Source organism: Haemaphysalis longicornis, unplaced genomic scaffold (genome assembly GCF_048455015.1).
Source record: "Haemaphysalis longicornis isolate Haplotype H1 unplaced genomic scaffold, Haemaphysalis longicornis Haplotype H1 scaffold_10, whole genome shotgun sequence".
NCBI lineage: Eukaryota > Metazoa > Arthropoda > Arachnida > Ixodida > Ixodidae > Haemaphysalis > Haemaphysalis longicornis.
In genome coordinates this window covers 41,742,165-41,758,246 of record NW_027526204.1, presented here as the reverse complement: position 1 = coordinate 41,758,246, position 16,082 = coordinate 41,742,165, and the positions used below count along the sequence as shown (strand labels likewise).

At 49.3% G+C, this 16,082-nt stretch overlaps 1 protein-coding gene and 1 pseudogene across 1 annotated transcript; both read right to left on the bottom strand.

Moving 5' to 3' along the window:
* Positions 1-1,737: 1,737 nt before the first annotated feature.
* On the bottom strand, positions 1,738-2,589 carry LOC144159803 (uncharacterized). Its single transcript, XM_077691486.1, has one exon. The coding sequence runs from the start codon at positions 2,587-2,589 to the stop codon at positions 1,738-1,740; it is 852 nt and encodes a 283-aa protein (XP_077547612.1).
* Positions 2,590-3,505: 916 nt separating this feature from the next.
* On the bottom strand, positions 3,506-4,094 carry LOC144159802 (uncharacterized; annotated as a pseudogene).
* Between the last annotated feature and the right edge of the window lie 11,988 nt (positions 4,095-16,082).

Sequence of the window (16,082 nt, the reverse complement as noted above, 5' to 3'; positions counted from 1 at the left end):
TACACTGGCGGAAAACTTCAGCTTTTGGACAATCATGCGTACTACTACCAAATTCAGACTCAGATGACGGTGTGCCATGTTGACTTTTGCGACTTTGTGGTGTGGGGACCAAATGTGCTGCACATCGAGAGAGTGAGACGCAATGATCAGTTTTGCAGAAACATTTTTTCTTCCGCAAGACAGTTTTTCCGGAACGTCATTCTGCCCGAGTTGCTCAGCCGATACTACACGAGGCAAGACAAGTCGTGAAGAACAGCCAGCAGACACAGTAGAGTACTGCTTCTGTCGTGGACCGGACACAGGCAAGATGGTAGCTTGCGACAACGAGGCGTGCAGCTGCAAGTGGTTTCATTTCTCCTGTGTAGGACTGAAACGGGCACCAAAAGAGAGGAAATGGTTTTGTCCCGAGTGCAAATAAGACAAGGACTAATGTCAGGCTTCCACAGTTTATTTCACCACAGCTGTGCCTGCCAGTGTGAAGCAACAGACTACCTTGATGAAATGTGCTAAAAGAGCACGCTAATGTTTCTTGTAACGGGAATTTAGAACGAGCTTGCAGTCTTAAAATAAAGGACCACGTGGAGCGACAGCGACAATTGTCGCTCAAGTGTAACTGAATGGATTCGGTGGGCTAATACGAGCGACGAGCTGTTGCCGACACCCCTTCATACACTGACTTCTTTATTAAGCCCTCAGTGTCATGTTTCTTTCAAAACGAACACTCTGCACATGACCACCAGACAACATTGAACACACGTAGCATCAGAATACAAAAATGTGTTGAAACTGCATTTTACAATAATTGTATTACTGCCAACCTACAAACAACACCGAAGTAATGAATCTCAAGAAGTCACATCACGTGCAGTGGCAAGGGCAGTTGCACAAATTTGTAAATTAAAAGAGTTGTAAATGTAATGCACGACACACAGAATATGGTACGCCTGAAGCACAGCAGCGCATAAGATCTAAACAAAAAGGTAAATGGTCACCTTGCCACTTTAGAGTTTAGAGTCGGCAAAAGAGCATTCTGCCGAGAATGCTGCTCTACACATTTCGAACAAAACAAACAGCAGAAACAGAACTAAAAAATTCGAGCGTAACCACAGTGTCACTGTAGAAATTCCAGTTTGTGTTGTAGTGTCACAACAAAGTAGTGCAATAATAATATACAGACGAGGTTTCTACAGCTGAAAACTAACTAGTGTCCAACTAATTTTCAAACGCACAATCACGTGGGATATATCTTCCTTTCTTTGACATGAACCATAACTTTGCTGCTGTTTGAAATCATAGTCGGTACAACATGTTTCATTGCATTCAAATTATAAGTGAAATAACTGGAGTAAAAAAAGTTTCCATTGATTATGAAGTCTAACGAGCCGACGCTACGCAGGCGATCAGGCACACCATACTGGAGATCTCCGGATTAATTTTGACCACCTGGGGATCTTTAACGTGCGCCGAAATCTCGTACACACGGACGTTTTCGCTTAAAAAGAATGTTTCCAATCACAGCTGACGATATAATGTCATTCGTCAACGGAAAGCACTTGCTCAATTAGCAGACTGTTTTAGTGGTACTACTATTGAAGGGCAGAGATTAGAAAGGGCACAGCAAACAGTAACAATTTTGTCAAGTGGAGTCAAATTATCTCCAGGTCGGCAAACCACATAGTCGATGGGCAGCGTGGCCTTCAGGATTACATACTTATTTCTGATCAGCCCTATCACCCTCTAGACATGAATCCTGACATTGGTTAGTTTCCTGGTGCTTAGCACGTCTGCTGCCGACAGTTGCTTCTTGCCCTTGGTGAACGCTGGCACGTGAAGTCTCGCACAGTAGAAGCCCACACTTTCAGACACATTGAACCCTCGGTCTGCAAGAACTGCGTCACCCGGAAGTAAGTCGTCCAAAAGACCGCAGTCCTCTGTTATGTGTCTATCGCTAGCACGCCCTCCCCAGCCTTCAGAGATGAAGTTAACAATGCCTTGAGGTGCAATGCCAATCAAATAGTTTGCCGTATTGCTGCCTTTGTACTGAGACCATGTCTCACTTTGGGGCAAATATGATGAAGGCCTTTCTATCTTTATCTCAAAGCAGTCAATGATGACTGCAACATTTTCCCCAAAAGAATCGTAGAAGGCTTGAGGCATTGTGCATTGCAAAACACTTCTAGGCGGCCACAATATCTGAGACTTAAGGCGGCAGTAGGCAGCATGCAGCCATTTGTCGAATATGCGCGACACTGTGGCCTCTGACACGTTAAACCTAAAAGCAAGGTCAATGATGTGCAAATGTAGCTTTAACTTCATCAAGAAAAGCAGGAACTCCTGAAACTTCAGCAAGCTGTTGTTAGCGTTATGCGACACAAACCCCGCTACAACGTTGAACAGTGCGTAAAGGATCTGAAAATTCACCATGCCGGTGTAGTACACAACTTTGGTGTCGCTACATTTCAGGGCTTCTTCAGTCAGCTCCAGCAGCTTGTTTTCATTTCGCGCAGCGTAGAGGCGCTCGTTTAGGGATAAGCACTCCATCTCCAAGGCTTCAATGTCACTCATTGTCAGGTCTGTCTGGACTGCCATCCCTGGAACAAAATTAAGTTGTTGCATGGATGATCAAGCCGCGCGAAAAATTCACTTGAGATGCGGAGAGGAGTTATTGGTGACGGGACTGGCAAATAAGCATGCGGAGATTCAACATCTGAGGTACTGCGCCGGATAAAAAAAAAAACTTTCTCTCCACCTTTGACACGCTCGGTTTCAAACCACGACGACGAAAGTAGAGAACACAGGACTAGCGCTAGTCCTGTGTTATCTAATTTTGTCCCGTTTTTATCGCGCTACTTAACCATGTTTCACAGTTCGAACCAACAAGCCCACATTTACGTGTTGACGAAAAAAAATCACGCCATATCCACGGAATGAATGATGATAAGTGGGGCGAAGCTCGAGAGGGGGAGATCATCGGTAACCGTAACTCTCCCGTGAAAGTTCGCCCATTACATCATTAAGAAAGACGTAAGACTGTGTACGTACATTGTACAAATCAACTTTTATTTTCGGAGTCAATGCTCCCACGCCCAGACCTGGTGAAAGACCCCGCGCCATCGAGGACTACCTCGCACCTCCACCACAATTTGTCACGTAGGATGGGACACAACGGTAAAGAAAGAACTTTTATTTAGGGCGAACTTGTACCCGAACAAGACGAGAGGAAACGAGCAAAGGTTTTTGCGTCTCGTTCGATCTCCGAGAACGACTGCCTGCGTTCGTGGCGTGATCTCTTGCGTGATCTCCCCCTCGCAGTGCACGTGCGCTCGCGCCTCCGTTGGCGAACACAGACAAGCTCGCGCTCCCGGTGCCGAGTTTGCGCTGCCGGTTGCAGCCGGTTCTTGCGCGTGCAACGCGGCCCACTTTGCGACATCTCCGAAAGCATGCGGCGGTCACGTACCACGAGACACAAGGGATGGACAGACCCATGGCTTTAGGAGCTTCGCCCCTAAAAACGCTCACCTGTTTCGTCACTGTTCTCTACCCCGACTCTGTCTTCCGCTGGCGCCGGCGACGACGAAGAAAGGCAGCTGCGTCCGGATGCGTCGTCTGTGTTGTTGCCATTGCCTCGGCTCTACGCTCGGCGTCAGCTGCACGGGCCTGGTTCCGTCGTCTTTTTGCGCGAGCGTGGCGTTCGGGATCTCCCTGTTTCGCGCTGTAGCCGAGTAACAGCGTCGGGGCCCAGTCGGGGTCCGCCTCCTCCAACAGCTGTGACGGTCTGCCTACGGACGCAAGGGCATGTTTAAAAACAAGATTCTCCGTAGTGCTTCCAAGTCTCACAGATAAGTAATTATCGCGCACACGCCGATGACTTACCTTTTACAAAGTGTGCGCCAAAACACGTATGCCAGTCCTCTTGGTGTTGAGATCGGCGCGGTTTATCCACGCCAGCCACAGACTGCGTCATTTCACACATAGCTCTTTCGTGCGGTCGCCCTGATGCTCGATTACCTTCGGAAGGCCAAAAAAGTTTTTGTTGGTTGATTTGGTACAACATGTACGGTTCGAGCGTAGTTAACAATTGCACAGATCACCATTGCGACGCGCTGGCAGTGAACGCACGATCGCTACGGCTGACTGCACCACTGCACCGGCATGGCGGAATGGTATCCCAGGGTTCCTCGCCGTGACGTCAGTGCAAGCCATGTATATTATTTTGCAAGTGGTTTGGCTAGGAAATTTATGGGAATGAAGCACCGCTTCATCATCCATTGAAATCACATACTTAGAATTCTTGCTTCTGTCTATTCCACTATTCTTTCAAAACAATGATGTCATCAGCTTTTTTTATGGTAAGAACAGCGCAGTTAAAGACAGGACGCAAAGTAAGAAAGGCGCAGGACTAGCGCTGGGCCCTTTTCCTTTGTTCCTTTGCGTCCCGTCTCTAACTGCGCTGTTTTTACCATGTTTCACTTCTCCAACGAACTAACCTATATTGAAGCATTGATCAGCTCTTTCTTTTTTCCCCGCCGAAAGGTCAGCTTATTTCCATCGCATTGTGTCCTGTGCTTTCAATCACTGGTTTTGGCACTCATGAGCAAGTGTGATTATGAAGTATGTATCTGTCACGTACCAGTCACACACTCGCAAAGGGTCACACAACTCGCAAAGATGCAAAACGTTTGTATTTATGCGGCAAAGTGCTGATTTTTTATGTTTTTAACGGTTATAGCAACAGCTGCCTCGACCAACCCGGTGCCACCCATAACATACATTATATTACAAATAAATATTATTGAATTTTCTTTGCCTGCAGCATATACGTTGTAAACGAAGCCCTCTGTGGGTGTTCTTTTTTTGTCTATATCACCTTCAGAGCATGGTGACAATGGCGCCACAAAACACACCCACTATATCTTCGAAACGTAGCAAGTAGCTCAGGGCATTGTTCGTTGAATGTGCACATTCCCCACGTGACATCTGCCCCTTCCGTGAAAGCTTTGTGTCGATGCTCACAAAAGCACAGGGAACTCTACAGTGCGCTCATGTGTTCGTTCGAGAGGCATATCTGCGGTGCGAACGATAAAAGTAAGGCGACAAGCCGACAATAATTTTTTTTTTGTTTAAAGGTTCAACGCGCCGAAGCAACATCGGGGCTATGAGGGCGTATGATTAATCTTGACCGCCTTGGAATCTCTAAAAAGTGCTGAAATCTCATCAACGCCTCCATACAACAGTAAACGGCGCGGTTGACCAGCAAGTAACCTACGTTCTAGCTTGACCAGGTGCAAAGGGCCCGCTCAGCCAGCCGCAGCCAGGGGATCCCGGACTAGGGATCCCTCCACCGGGCGGGGTCCCTAAAAACTTCACCTGTTGTCGTCAATAAAGATTTCATTCATTCATTCATTCATTCATTCACTCATTCATTCATTCATTCATTCATTCATTCATTCATTCATTCATTCATCAGTTGAGCATTTTTTTCGTTTCGCCTCCATCTCAGAAGTGGCCATCACCGCTGCCAGGAGTCGAACCTGTGTCCTTGAGCTCAGCAGCACAGTGCTTTAGCCATTGAGCCACAGTGGAGGGTGTCATAAGGACATTCCCAACATTGGGAAGGGGGGTGGGGGGGGCGTGGCGGGTCGAGCCGAAACCATCCACAAAGACTTCGTAGGCTACTTTGGTAACGTGCCCTAGGATTTTGTTAGGTCCAAAGTTTCAGCTCGAAACATGGACGTCGGCCGGATTTTGTCTTGAGGGAGGCAAACTGGTTTCACCGTGGTAGGATTTGGGGAGGGGGGAGGGGGGGTAAATATTAAGCGACATTCCACGACATCAAGATATTATGTAGAAAAGAAGAACGCCATTTCTTCTTCTGTTTTAAGGATTGCAAGTTGCAGTGTTTATTAACGCGCATACATCGCGAGAAACTGCTCCGTTGCATAAGGGTGACATCCGTTGCATAACGGTGGAGCTGGTTTCCTAAACAGTTGTCTTGCGCCGACGAAATGTGGTGTAAAGTTCCACGATGTTGCTAAGCAAGATTACGGATTATTTCTGTATGCTTTTGGCCGCTCCATTGTTACACTCACTCATTCGTAAAAGCACTACGCGGTGTACAAGGGCCAGCATCGTAAAGTAATTGTCTATGTGAACGTTCTTTGCCCCTCCTTTTTTTATTCTTTCATTCTTTAACAATGCAACGAAAGCATACCGCGCCCAGACAGACGGCTTTTAAACATCGTCAATCGAAGCCACGTTGTCAGACGCGTAATCGCACTAAACAAACGCTTGACCGATACTACGTGCTATCGTGGGGAATATGGTGGCCCTTTGGAGAGCTCGACTGATAGTGAGATTGATCCCTTCAGCGAATACACATCTATCGGGTATCCATTCAAGTCCGGCTTTCCAAAGTTCAGCTTCACAGTTGAAGTTATCGAAATGGCGGTATTTGTTGACTGTCTCGAATAGGTTCGCCCTGGAATCATGCTGGTTGTCTCAGTGTCATTGGGTGATGCAATAAAAGTAAAGCTAATGGAGGAGGTGAAGGAGGGGGTCTCCAATTTCTTAAAGACGGTAGTCTTTCTTGGGCTAGTTAAATCCAGAAATTTTGGCCTGTCTGTCTGTTTGTAACTCGATTCAGCCACCCGGTCAAAGTAAAATTGATATTGCGCAATAGTCTTATATACTCACAGCCACATGTAAACGTTTAAGCCCGGTTTATATGTACATACTTGTCAACTTTGTTGAACAAGAACAAGACATTACACAAATATAAGACAGGAAATTAGTACACAAGGGATATTTACAGTTTTCCTTTATTAAAAAATGTATGGATGCTTGGTTTTTTGATAGAAAATGATATTCTACATCTACTGCAGAAAACCGCCGCCTCCTGGCGACATATGAAAAATCACGCGGTAACAGCAACGAAAGGTTGCACTAGCTAGGTACCACGTTCTGCTTGGAACGCACGTGGAGCACGGCCACGCGGCTCTATAAACCTTCTAGTCGGCCGCCTTCATTCACGCGCGTCTCCGCCGTACTGCAGCGCTGGCATCGAGGAACCCGGCCTGTAGCAGTGGAACGCGGTAAATTCAAATCGCCTTGCGCAAACCTTTAGTGTGTTTACCTTGGGATGAGCGCGACGGTACAGGAACAGCATGAGAGGTGAGCGGGAAAGCAAAGGGGGGCATTTTATGGGAAATGTATACAAGGACTATCGTCTTTTGACGACATTTGCAACGAAAGGAGCAGATACGCGGCCAATTTTTTTCCTTTGATGATGGCAGAGAGTACGAGGGATGAAGATGCTACGGTTTTTACGGGGTTACAGAGTGTTTAACGCGCCGACGCAACGCAGGCGATGAGGGGCGCCGTAGTGGAGGGCTCCGGGTTAATGTTGACCACCTGGGGATGTTTAACGTGCGCCGAAATCCCGAACACACGGGCGTTTTTGCTTTTCGCCTCCATCAGAAAAGCGGCCGCCGCGGCCGGGAATCGAATCCGCGACCTCGTGCTCAGTAGCGCAACGCCTTAGCCACTGAGCCACCACGGCGGGTATGTTTAGCCAGTGCATATGTGGCGTTGTCGCGAGTTGTAGCGAGTTGTAGCGACCGCAGTCTGCTGGTAGCGGGGCGGTCGCCGTCTCTCCGTCGAGCCAGGACTAGGGGAGAGCTTAGAGCAAACTCAACGGGTTTATTTACATTTTTACAGTGAGTTGTCGAGATGAAGACAGAAGACAGATCCTGGCGGGCCGCAGCTCGCCCTTTTTGTTGACCCCCGATCCCTAGTTCCCTAGGTTAGGGATCCCCATACAAAACAATGCGGACCAATGGTGATGTGTACGTTCCTCGCTGTGAAGCACCGCCCTCGGGTAGGGACACGCCTTTCAGGTATGTCGGCAGATGCACAGCACACGCACACATACACACCCTTGCCACTCGTCAGGAGCCAGGAGTAGAGGGGAAGAACGGAAGACGCGCGGGCGCCGCGTATCCTTTTGGTGTCTGCCGCGCGCTGCGTTCCCAGGGAGCCTAACAGCACAGATTAACAAGGTTCGGGGAATCACTCCGGGAAGGGTTAATGGCTTGACCATTGCCACTGCCTTCTTCGCTATGCTGCCGCCGCCACTGGGTCCCATTGTCCGGTCGTCGCCGTCTGAGCTTTCACGCGCACACGCGTTCAGTTGCTCAGGCCGGGGGAAGACCGGCGGGTCCCTAATCCCTTTTGGGGCAACAACACTCAACGCCGCTCAAAAGCCGCTGTCAATCAGTGGCCGCCGCGGCATCGTGTCGGCCTCCTTTTGTTTCCGTCGACAAGCGGTGGGGTGGTCGACCGGCGGGCGACTGACCCGCGCAAACATGGCGCCAGTGAGTCATAACAGCTCCTCCGCCGACGGGAAGATCTCGGACGTCGTGTAGTATCAGCTGCTCGACGGGAGAGATCACAGTATCAGCATTCTTCCAGCACCATTGAAACCACAGAGACCAACCTCCCCGAACCAGCCAGCGCCGGCAATGAGTTTTCGGCAACCAGGCTGCTCTTTCAAAGGTGCTACAGTGCACCTACGCTTTTTTTTTACATATGGCAACCACACTAATACTCTTGCTCACAGCTAAAAACTTAGACTGAATTACTTAAAACACTACTCAAAATCACTACAGAAAAACGTTCCTCAACTGAAAACAATAGAGAGCAAAAGCGAAAAAGCTAAAAGGCTCTGCTTAATGTGTCAACATTGGCGTTGGCGGAACCCTTCTTATACTTCACAGTGAAGTTAAGCTCCTGAAGCGCAAGGCTCCAGCGTAGTAGTCGCGGATTCTTTCCCGACATTTGCGACAGCCACGAAAGTGGGCAGTGGTCAGTGACGAAGACAAAAGAAGTTCCGTAAAGGTAGCAGGCCAATTTTTGGGTGGCCCACACAATGCAGGCACATTCTTTTTCTGACGCACTGTAGGCCTCCTCGCGAACTGAGAGTTTCCTGCTGGCGTACAGCACTGGGTGCTCGTTCCCGTTCTCATCCTCCTGGCAGAGTATTACTCCTAAGCCTCTGTTGCTGGCATCGCACTGCACAATAAAGGGACGATCATAGTTCGGTGCATGCAGTACGGGTGAGCTAACAAGAGCCGCTTTGAGGCCTTGGAATGCACACTCCATTTCCGGGCTCCAAACTACCTTTTCTGGGGCCTTCTTGCGCAGTGCATCCGTTAACGGAGCGGCTACTTCCGAGTACTGAGGAATGTAGCGCTGATAATACCCCGTCAGTCCCAAAAAGGAGCAGATAGCAGTCTTGATTTCTGGCTGCGGGAATTCGCTAACCGCCTCTACTTTCAACTCGTCAGGTCGCCTCCTGCCCTGCCCTACCACGTGCCCTAGGTACCGTACTTCAGCGCGAGCTAGCTGGCACTTAGCCGGCTTCGCTGTCAGTCCAGCGTGCGTCAAACGTCTAAGGACATCGTTAAGATGGCACAGGTGGTCTTCCCATGTATTTGAGTAAATAGCAATGTCGTCTAAGTAGGGAACAGCGTATTCTTCAGCCCCCTGCAGAACTCGGTTCATCAGCCTTATCCCGCACTTCTCCAGGAAGCCCGCAGTCAGAACGCTGCTGAACACTGAACCCTGGTAGCACTGTATCTCCTTAGGTAAGGCCACTCTAGAAAAAATAGACAGTAGTGCGTTGACTACTTCTACCGAGCTCTGCTCCTTCATTGGGATCGCCTCTGTAAATTTGGCTGGTGGACAAACAGCGGTAAGCCAATACCGGTAGCCTGATTTTGTCGCTGGGAGTGGTCCCACAACGTCTATTACCAGCCGGCGAAAGGGCCCTGAAATGAGCGGAAGGAGCTCAAGTGGCGCCTTTCCCTTCTCGTGCGGTTTTCCCACTCTCTGACAGGTTTCACACGCTCTTACGTGGTTCTCAACCTCGGTGAAGCATCCTGGCCAATAAAACTCCGTTAGGAGCCTATCTTTGCTCTTCCGAGCTCCTAAATGCCCCAACCGACAAACTCCGTGACAGAGATCAACAATGTAATGCCGATACTTAGTCGGAACTACAATCTGGTCAAACGTGCGACCTTTTGCATCCTGGTAGTGGCGGTACAAGATGCCGTTTTTGACGGGAAAACTGACATTCTTCCTCGCCACCCCTTCCCTGACGGTGTTCCAAATCTCCTTAAGGCTGGGATCGCTTTTCTGCTGCTCGATGAGCTCGTCTCTTGTCACTTTCTCCCGTACATTGTCTAGTGATTTGGATACAGGCAACACGAGCAGCCCCTCTTCCGATTCCCCTTCAGCTATATCAGCGCTAGTCTCCTCCTCTGACCCCTCTCTCTTTTTTTCAGTAGGCGACGGGATAGTAGACTCCGCTGTGCTGACTCCAGCTGGTGTTGCTGTACTACCTGTGAAACTCGGTTCTTTCCGCTCTAGTTCGGCTGCTGGCGTGCGTGCTTTAGCTCTAGTCAAGGCTTGGACTGTTCCCTCCTGAAAACTTTTCCCTTGTTCTCTAAGCAGACGGTCGGTCTGATTCGAGAACAAGTACGAGTACTGCGAGGGCAGCTTGTCTGACACCGCCGCTTCCGTCTCTACTTCTCCGAACAGCCCAGTGATGACTACTCGAGCTACCGGGAGACAAATGCTTCCCTCTTGCAAAACCGGTTTAATCCATGCGCACTTGCCGTTGTAATCTGCTTGTGCCACATAGTCCGGGTGCACCAGATCAATGGTTGCCCCACTGTCTCGTAAGACTCGGCTTGGCTTTCCGTTCACTGTTAGGTTAAAAAGGTATGGACTAAGTAGCTCCTGGATAGTAGCAGAGTCACAAGTATACGAAAGGGCTGGCCTGGGCCTACGACAGCCTATGGCAATGTGACCGACCTCCTTGCATTTGTAGCAGGTAGGTGGTTGCCTAGCGTCAAACGGACTCTTTTTGGGAGAACTCTCCGAAGCCTTTCCCTCCTGTTTGTTTTGTGATCCTTGACTACTTGCAGCGAAGTCCGCCTTTTTCTGTGCCGTCATACCTGCGCCAGCCCCCTGCTTTCCCGTCCAAGGTTTTCCTCTATCTCCCGCTTTTGCTGGAGGAACCTCGTCCCTTTCTCCCCGGCGTGACGCGTACTCATCAGCCAAGTCGGCAGCTGCCTGCACTGTTACTACTCCGGCCCTGTCTTGGATCCAGAGCTTCATTGCCTCGGAAAGCTTAGAAAAGAACTGTTCGAGAGCCACTACTTCATGAGCCTTTTCGAAGTTCCCAAAAGCGCTGGCTCCCTTCATCCATTCTACCAAGTTTACCTTCAACTCATAGGCAAACTCAGAATACGTGCTGCCCTGCTTCTTTGTCAGATTGCGAAACCGCTGCCGGAACGCATCTGACGAAAGTCGGAACCTCTTTAGAAGGCTATCCTTCACTTTGTCGTAATTGTCCGCATCCTCCACCGGAAGCCGCGCGATCACATCCGCTGCTTCACATGGCAGCAAACTTAACAAATTTCGAGCCCATGTGCTACGGCCAAGCTTCGCTTTTTCACAGGTTCTCTCGAAGTTCACAAGAAAGAGGCCCACATCTTGCCCTACTTTGAAGGGTTGCATTAGCTTAGATAAATCACAAAGATTTTGTCTTCCTGCTACCTCTACTCCTTGAACCTCAGCCATCTTCCTCACTTCCACTTCCAGGCGCAGCTGTTCTACTTCCAGTTCTTTTTGCTTTAGCTGGCACTCCTGTTGCTTTAGCTGGCACTCCTGTTGCTCCCGCTTTTGCTCGCGCTCCCGTTCCTGTTGCTTTTGAATCTCATTCCATGTTTCTGTAATATCTTCACTGGTGAGATTCAAGCCCTCGATAGCGCGAACAATTTCGTCCTTCTTCATGCCCGAATCAACTTCTGCTCCCAGCTCCTCCCCCAGAATCAGCAGCTGATTCTTCAGCAAACGCTTCCAATCCATGACAGAGAACTAGTGTGGTGCGGCTCACTCTCTACCCAGAAGTTCCGGAAACAACTGCTTCTGTGGTAGCCTCTACCAGCGAAAAGATTGCACTTCTATCTTATCAGCCTGGCAACCAAAAAACCCAAAGCCAGCACTCACCAGTTCACAGCTGTCAGTCTCTGTGATCTCGGCGTGTTGACAATTCTCCGTCCTCCAGGCTCAGATCCCACCGCTTGCCATCCAGTTGTCGCGAGTTGTAGCGAGTTGTAGCGACCGCAGTCTGCTGGTAGTGGGGCCGGTCGCCGTCTCTCCGTCGAGCCAGGACTAGGGGAGAGCTTAGAGCAAACTCAACGGGTTTATTTACATTTTTACAGTGAGTTGTCGAGATGAAGACAGAAGACAGATCCTGGCGGGCCGCAGCTCGCCCTTTTTGTTGACCCCCGATCCCTAGTTCCCTAGGTTAGGGATCCCCATACAAAACAATGCGGACCAATGGTGATGTGTACGTTCCTCGCTGTGAAGCACCGCCCTCGGGTAGGGACACGCCTTTCAGGTATGTCGGCAGATGCACAGCCCACGCACACACACACACCCTTGCCACTCGTCAGGAGCCAGGAGTAGAGGGGAAGAACGGAAGACGCGCGGGCGCCGCGTATCCTTTTGGTGTCTGCCGCGCGCTGCGTTCCCAGGGAGCCTAACAGCACAGATTAACAAGGTTCGGGGAATCACTCCGGGAAGGGTTAATGGCTTGACCATTGCCACTGCCTTCTTCGCTATGCTGCCGCCGCCACTGGGTCCCATTGTCCGGTCGTCGCCGTCTGGGCTTTCACGCGCACACGCGTTCAGTTGCTCAGGCCGGGGGAAGACCGGCTGCTCCTTAATCCCTTTTGGGGTAACAACACTCAACGCCGCTCAAAAGCCGCTGTCAATCAGTGGCCGCCGCGGCATCGTGTCGGCCTCCTTTCGTTTCCGTCGACAAGCGGTGGGGTGGTCGACCGGCGGGCGACTGACCCGCGCAAACATGGCGCCAGTGAGTCATAACAGCGTACAATGATTCGTTGCCCACTGCCTTCTGGGCCAATTAAACTGCCCTGCTACATCCTCGTTCTCTGAATATAGGTTCCTAAATAATCCATCCGCTTTTATCCTGTGCTCGCTTATTTTTCCCACCATGAGACGCGTGTGCTGCTGCTCATTCAGGCTCTCCATTTGTTTAATTAAAATTTGTTTAATCTACTTTGTCGCTAATTGCGCAGAACAGAACAATTTAAGGTGGTGCATGCTGCATTTTTCCACTGGTACATTCTTCATTTGTAAACCACCTATAGCTACCTGGTGTAAGCCTGGCGGGTCCATCTATTACACAAGATGAGGACTAAAAAAGCAGCTTTCGCTTAAGCAAACCGAAGTATGCTCTAGCGAGTAAAGGGTCGCACACTACAAGCACACTAAATAATTTATCTAATCAGCATTTATATCGCAGGCTAAAAGGCCAACTTCATGGACCATGTCAAAGCCGGGCACACGCAGAAAAAGGGCGTTTGTCCTAAAAGAATAAGAAAAAAGAAACAAAAAAAAACAATGAATTGGGAATGAATCAGTTTCGATTAGTCTTTTGCCCAAAAACTGCGTGCACCTAGTAGTTTTGAATGGCAAAGACCGCAGCCCCGCTACAGGGTGTGGTGAAGTTTACCTGCTAGGGATGATCCGAAGGCAAAGCGGTGTCGAATAACGGGTATTTCAATTGTGCCGGCTGCTCAGGTGCGGTGATGTGGTACAAAATCTCGAGATTCGCGATCATCGCCACCTCGGAGAGCTTTCTATTTTTTATCAAACAAGGCACACCAATAAAATCAGCATCGTGTTTTCCGTTAAGTAAGCGTGTGATGCCCATGTCAGCTTTGACCGCGCATGTCTGAAACAGCTAAACGATGCTCGCGGACGCAACTTAACCTGGAAGGTGCCCTAACCGGAATTTTCTCTCTTTTTTAAAGACGATAGTCTTTCTTGGGCTACTTGAACGGGAAAATTTTGGTCTGCCTCTCTGTATGTTCTTCTGTATGTCTGTCACTCGATTCATCCAGCCGGCCAAAGCAACACGGGTGCTGCGCAAGTCTTATATACTCACCGACAAATCTAAACGTCTAAGTCCGGTGTTAATGTTCATACTTGTCAACATTGTTGAACAAGACAAGAACAATTTTCCGGCACGTGCAATCCAGTATCATCTAACGTTGATGCGTATAACGGTGCCATACCGACGTAATATAAATAGCGATGTGCAAGTTCATACGGATGCGCAACAAACATTTAAACTCTCCTGTGAAGCCACATTTCACTTTCGTGTTTTACCGATTCCTATGAAAGATGCACGAACCACATGTTGAAATAATATTTTTGCTGCACGAACGTTTTCTATGATCAATTCTATGCGTTGTTTTTCGTAGCAATGGTGATTTGTAGCGTCTAGGTCGCTTTAGGTTCGGTGCGCAGTCTGTGCCATGTTTAATCAGCGTTCTCGATCGCGCGAAGGGACATCACACATGTCACGTCGGTGGCGCTGTCCTGCCAAGCCTTTGGAAAAAATACGTGAATGGGACCGGAGGGGAAACGAAGCTTCCTGGTGCGGCTAGAGAACGCCACACGATCTTGGCGCAGGTTAAGCTAGCGGCGTAAGTTTCGGGTGATGAAACTGCGCAGCCACCGCGATCGGCAATGCGCTGCGCATGCAGACAAAACATGGCAGGCTACTTAGTGAATGTGGCCACTATCACCATCAGCTCCTTCGCCGTCGCAGCCGCCAAGCTTGGTAGTCCGTGTTAGTTTTCCTAGTTACACTATGTGGTCATTCGCCCGTGAATGCCGTCACGGTTGTTTCATCTCCTGAATGTATTCCTGCTCTGTACCACCCGTCACTTCTCCTCGATCGCCTTGAAAAATCGTAGATATCCTCCTTTGTAGCTTCATCCGTTCTTTCCTGCCTTCCGGGGTGTTTTGACGCCTTTGGTCCTTTTTGTGATTTACTGCTCTATTCTACTTTTTTTCGCTTTGTACGTCCCATTCTCCAGTAAAACGTTATTTCTCTCTCTGTCTCTCTCTCTTATGATTACGAATCGTGCATTTGCGAGACTGTAGCATATAAGATTAATGGCTCTAAAAGCAATATTTGGCCCATCAATTTCAGCAATATGGTACTGGTAAAGATTAGTAACTATTACTATTCCGGAATAGTTAAACTGCCGATGCAAATTACGAAAAGAAACTCGGGCGTTGATGTACTATGGGCTGGACAACATTCGGCAAGCACTCCAAGGTAATGAACGGACGTTTACTCCTGTAAATATCACTCTTACGTTTCATCGAAGGGTATTAAGACGGATTACTAACTCGCCCAATCCTGCACTTTGCGTAATGAACGGAAGGCTAACTTTGCCGCTAAAGAGGAAGATTTAAAAGCCGTGTGTTTTCTCGGCGACGACTTAATAAACCTGGGGGTCTTACTGAGGCAGGAGGAATAGCAGGAGAGGGAAATACTTTTATTTACAATTCTGAACGGTCCAGGGGGCCCAGGGGAGTGGTTTCTTCGTCACTCCGTGCCGCCTGTGCACTGGCCATTAGCTGAAGCTGGGTAGGCAGAGAGGGGCTGGATAGCAAGATCTCCCACTGCTCTAGTTGGGTAGTTGACGGAAATAGAGTAGGGTGCTCAGGGCACACTCCTGCTCCGATTATGTGGCGGAATGTAACTACTTCTGAGCAAAATTTATATTCAGAGTCGTAGCGATTTTGGTACATTTAGTGAAGACGCGTCTAGAGTGGGAAGGTGTCGGATTGTATTAGCCGTAAAGTAATTTGTCGTTCCCTGGATGGTCAGAGTGGGGCGGGGGTAGGGTCTGCCTCTGAAGGCGATAATGCTGGGTTATGAATGTCAAGAGCTGGTGACTGTCCTCGCGCAGCTCCGTAGCCTGTGGGGTAAAGGCGCCGGCTTCTTGGTGGGCGTATTCGTTGCCCTCCATGGACGCGTGAGCGGGCGTCCAGATGAGCTGGATGGAACCGGTAGAGGAGCGGTTCTTTAGCACACGCAGTGCAGCTCGGGGCACCCACACAGACTGGTGATTCCGGTAGGCTTGTTGGGAATTGGTGACAACCTTCCGAAACCCTGGTTGAGT

What these genes read in the sequence shown, in the direction of transcription:
- LOC144159803 (XM_077691486.1), bottom strand. Translation starts at nt 2,589, where the DNA reads ATGGCAGTCCAGACAGACCTGACAATGAGTGACATTGAAGCCTTGGAG.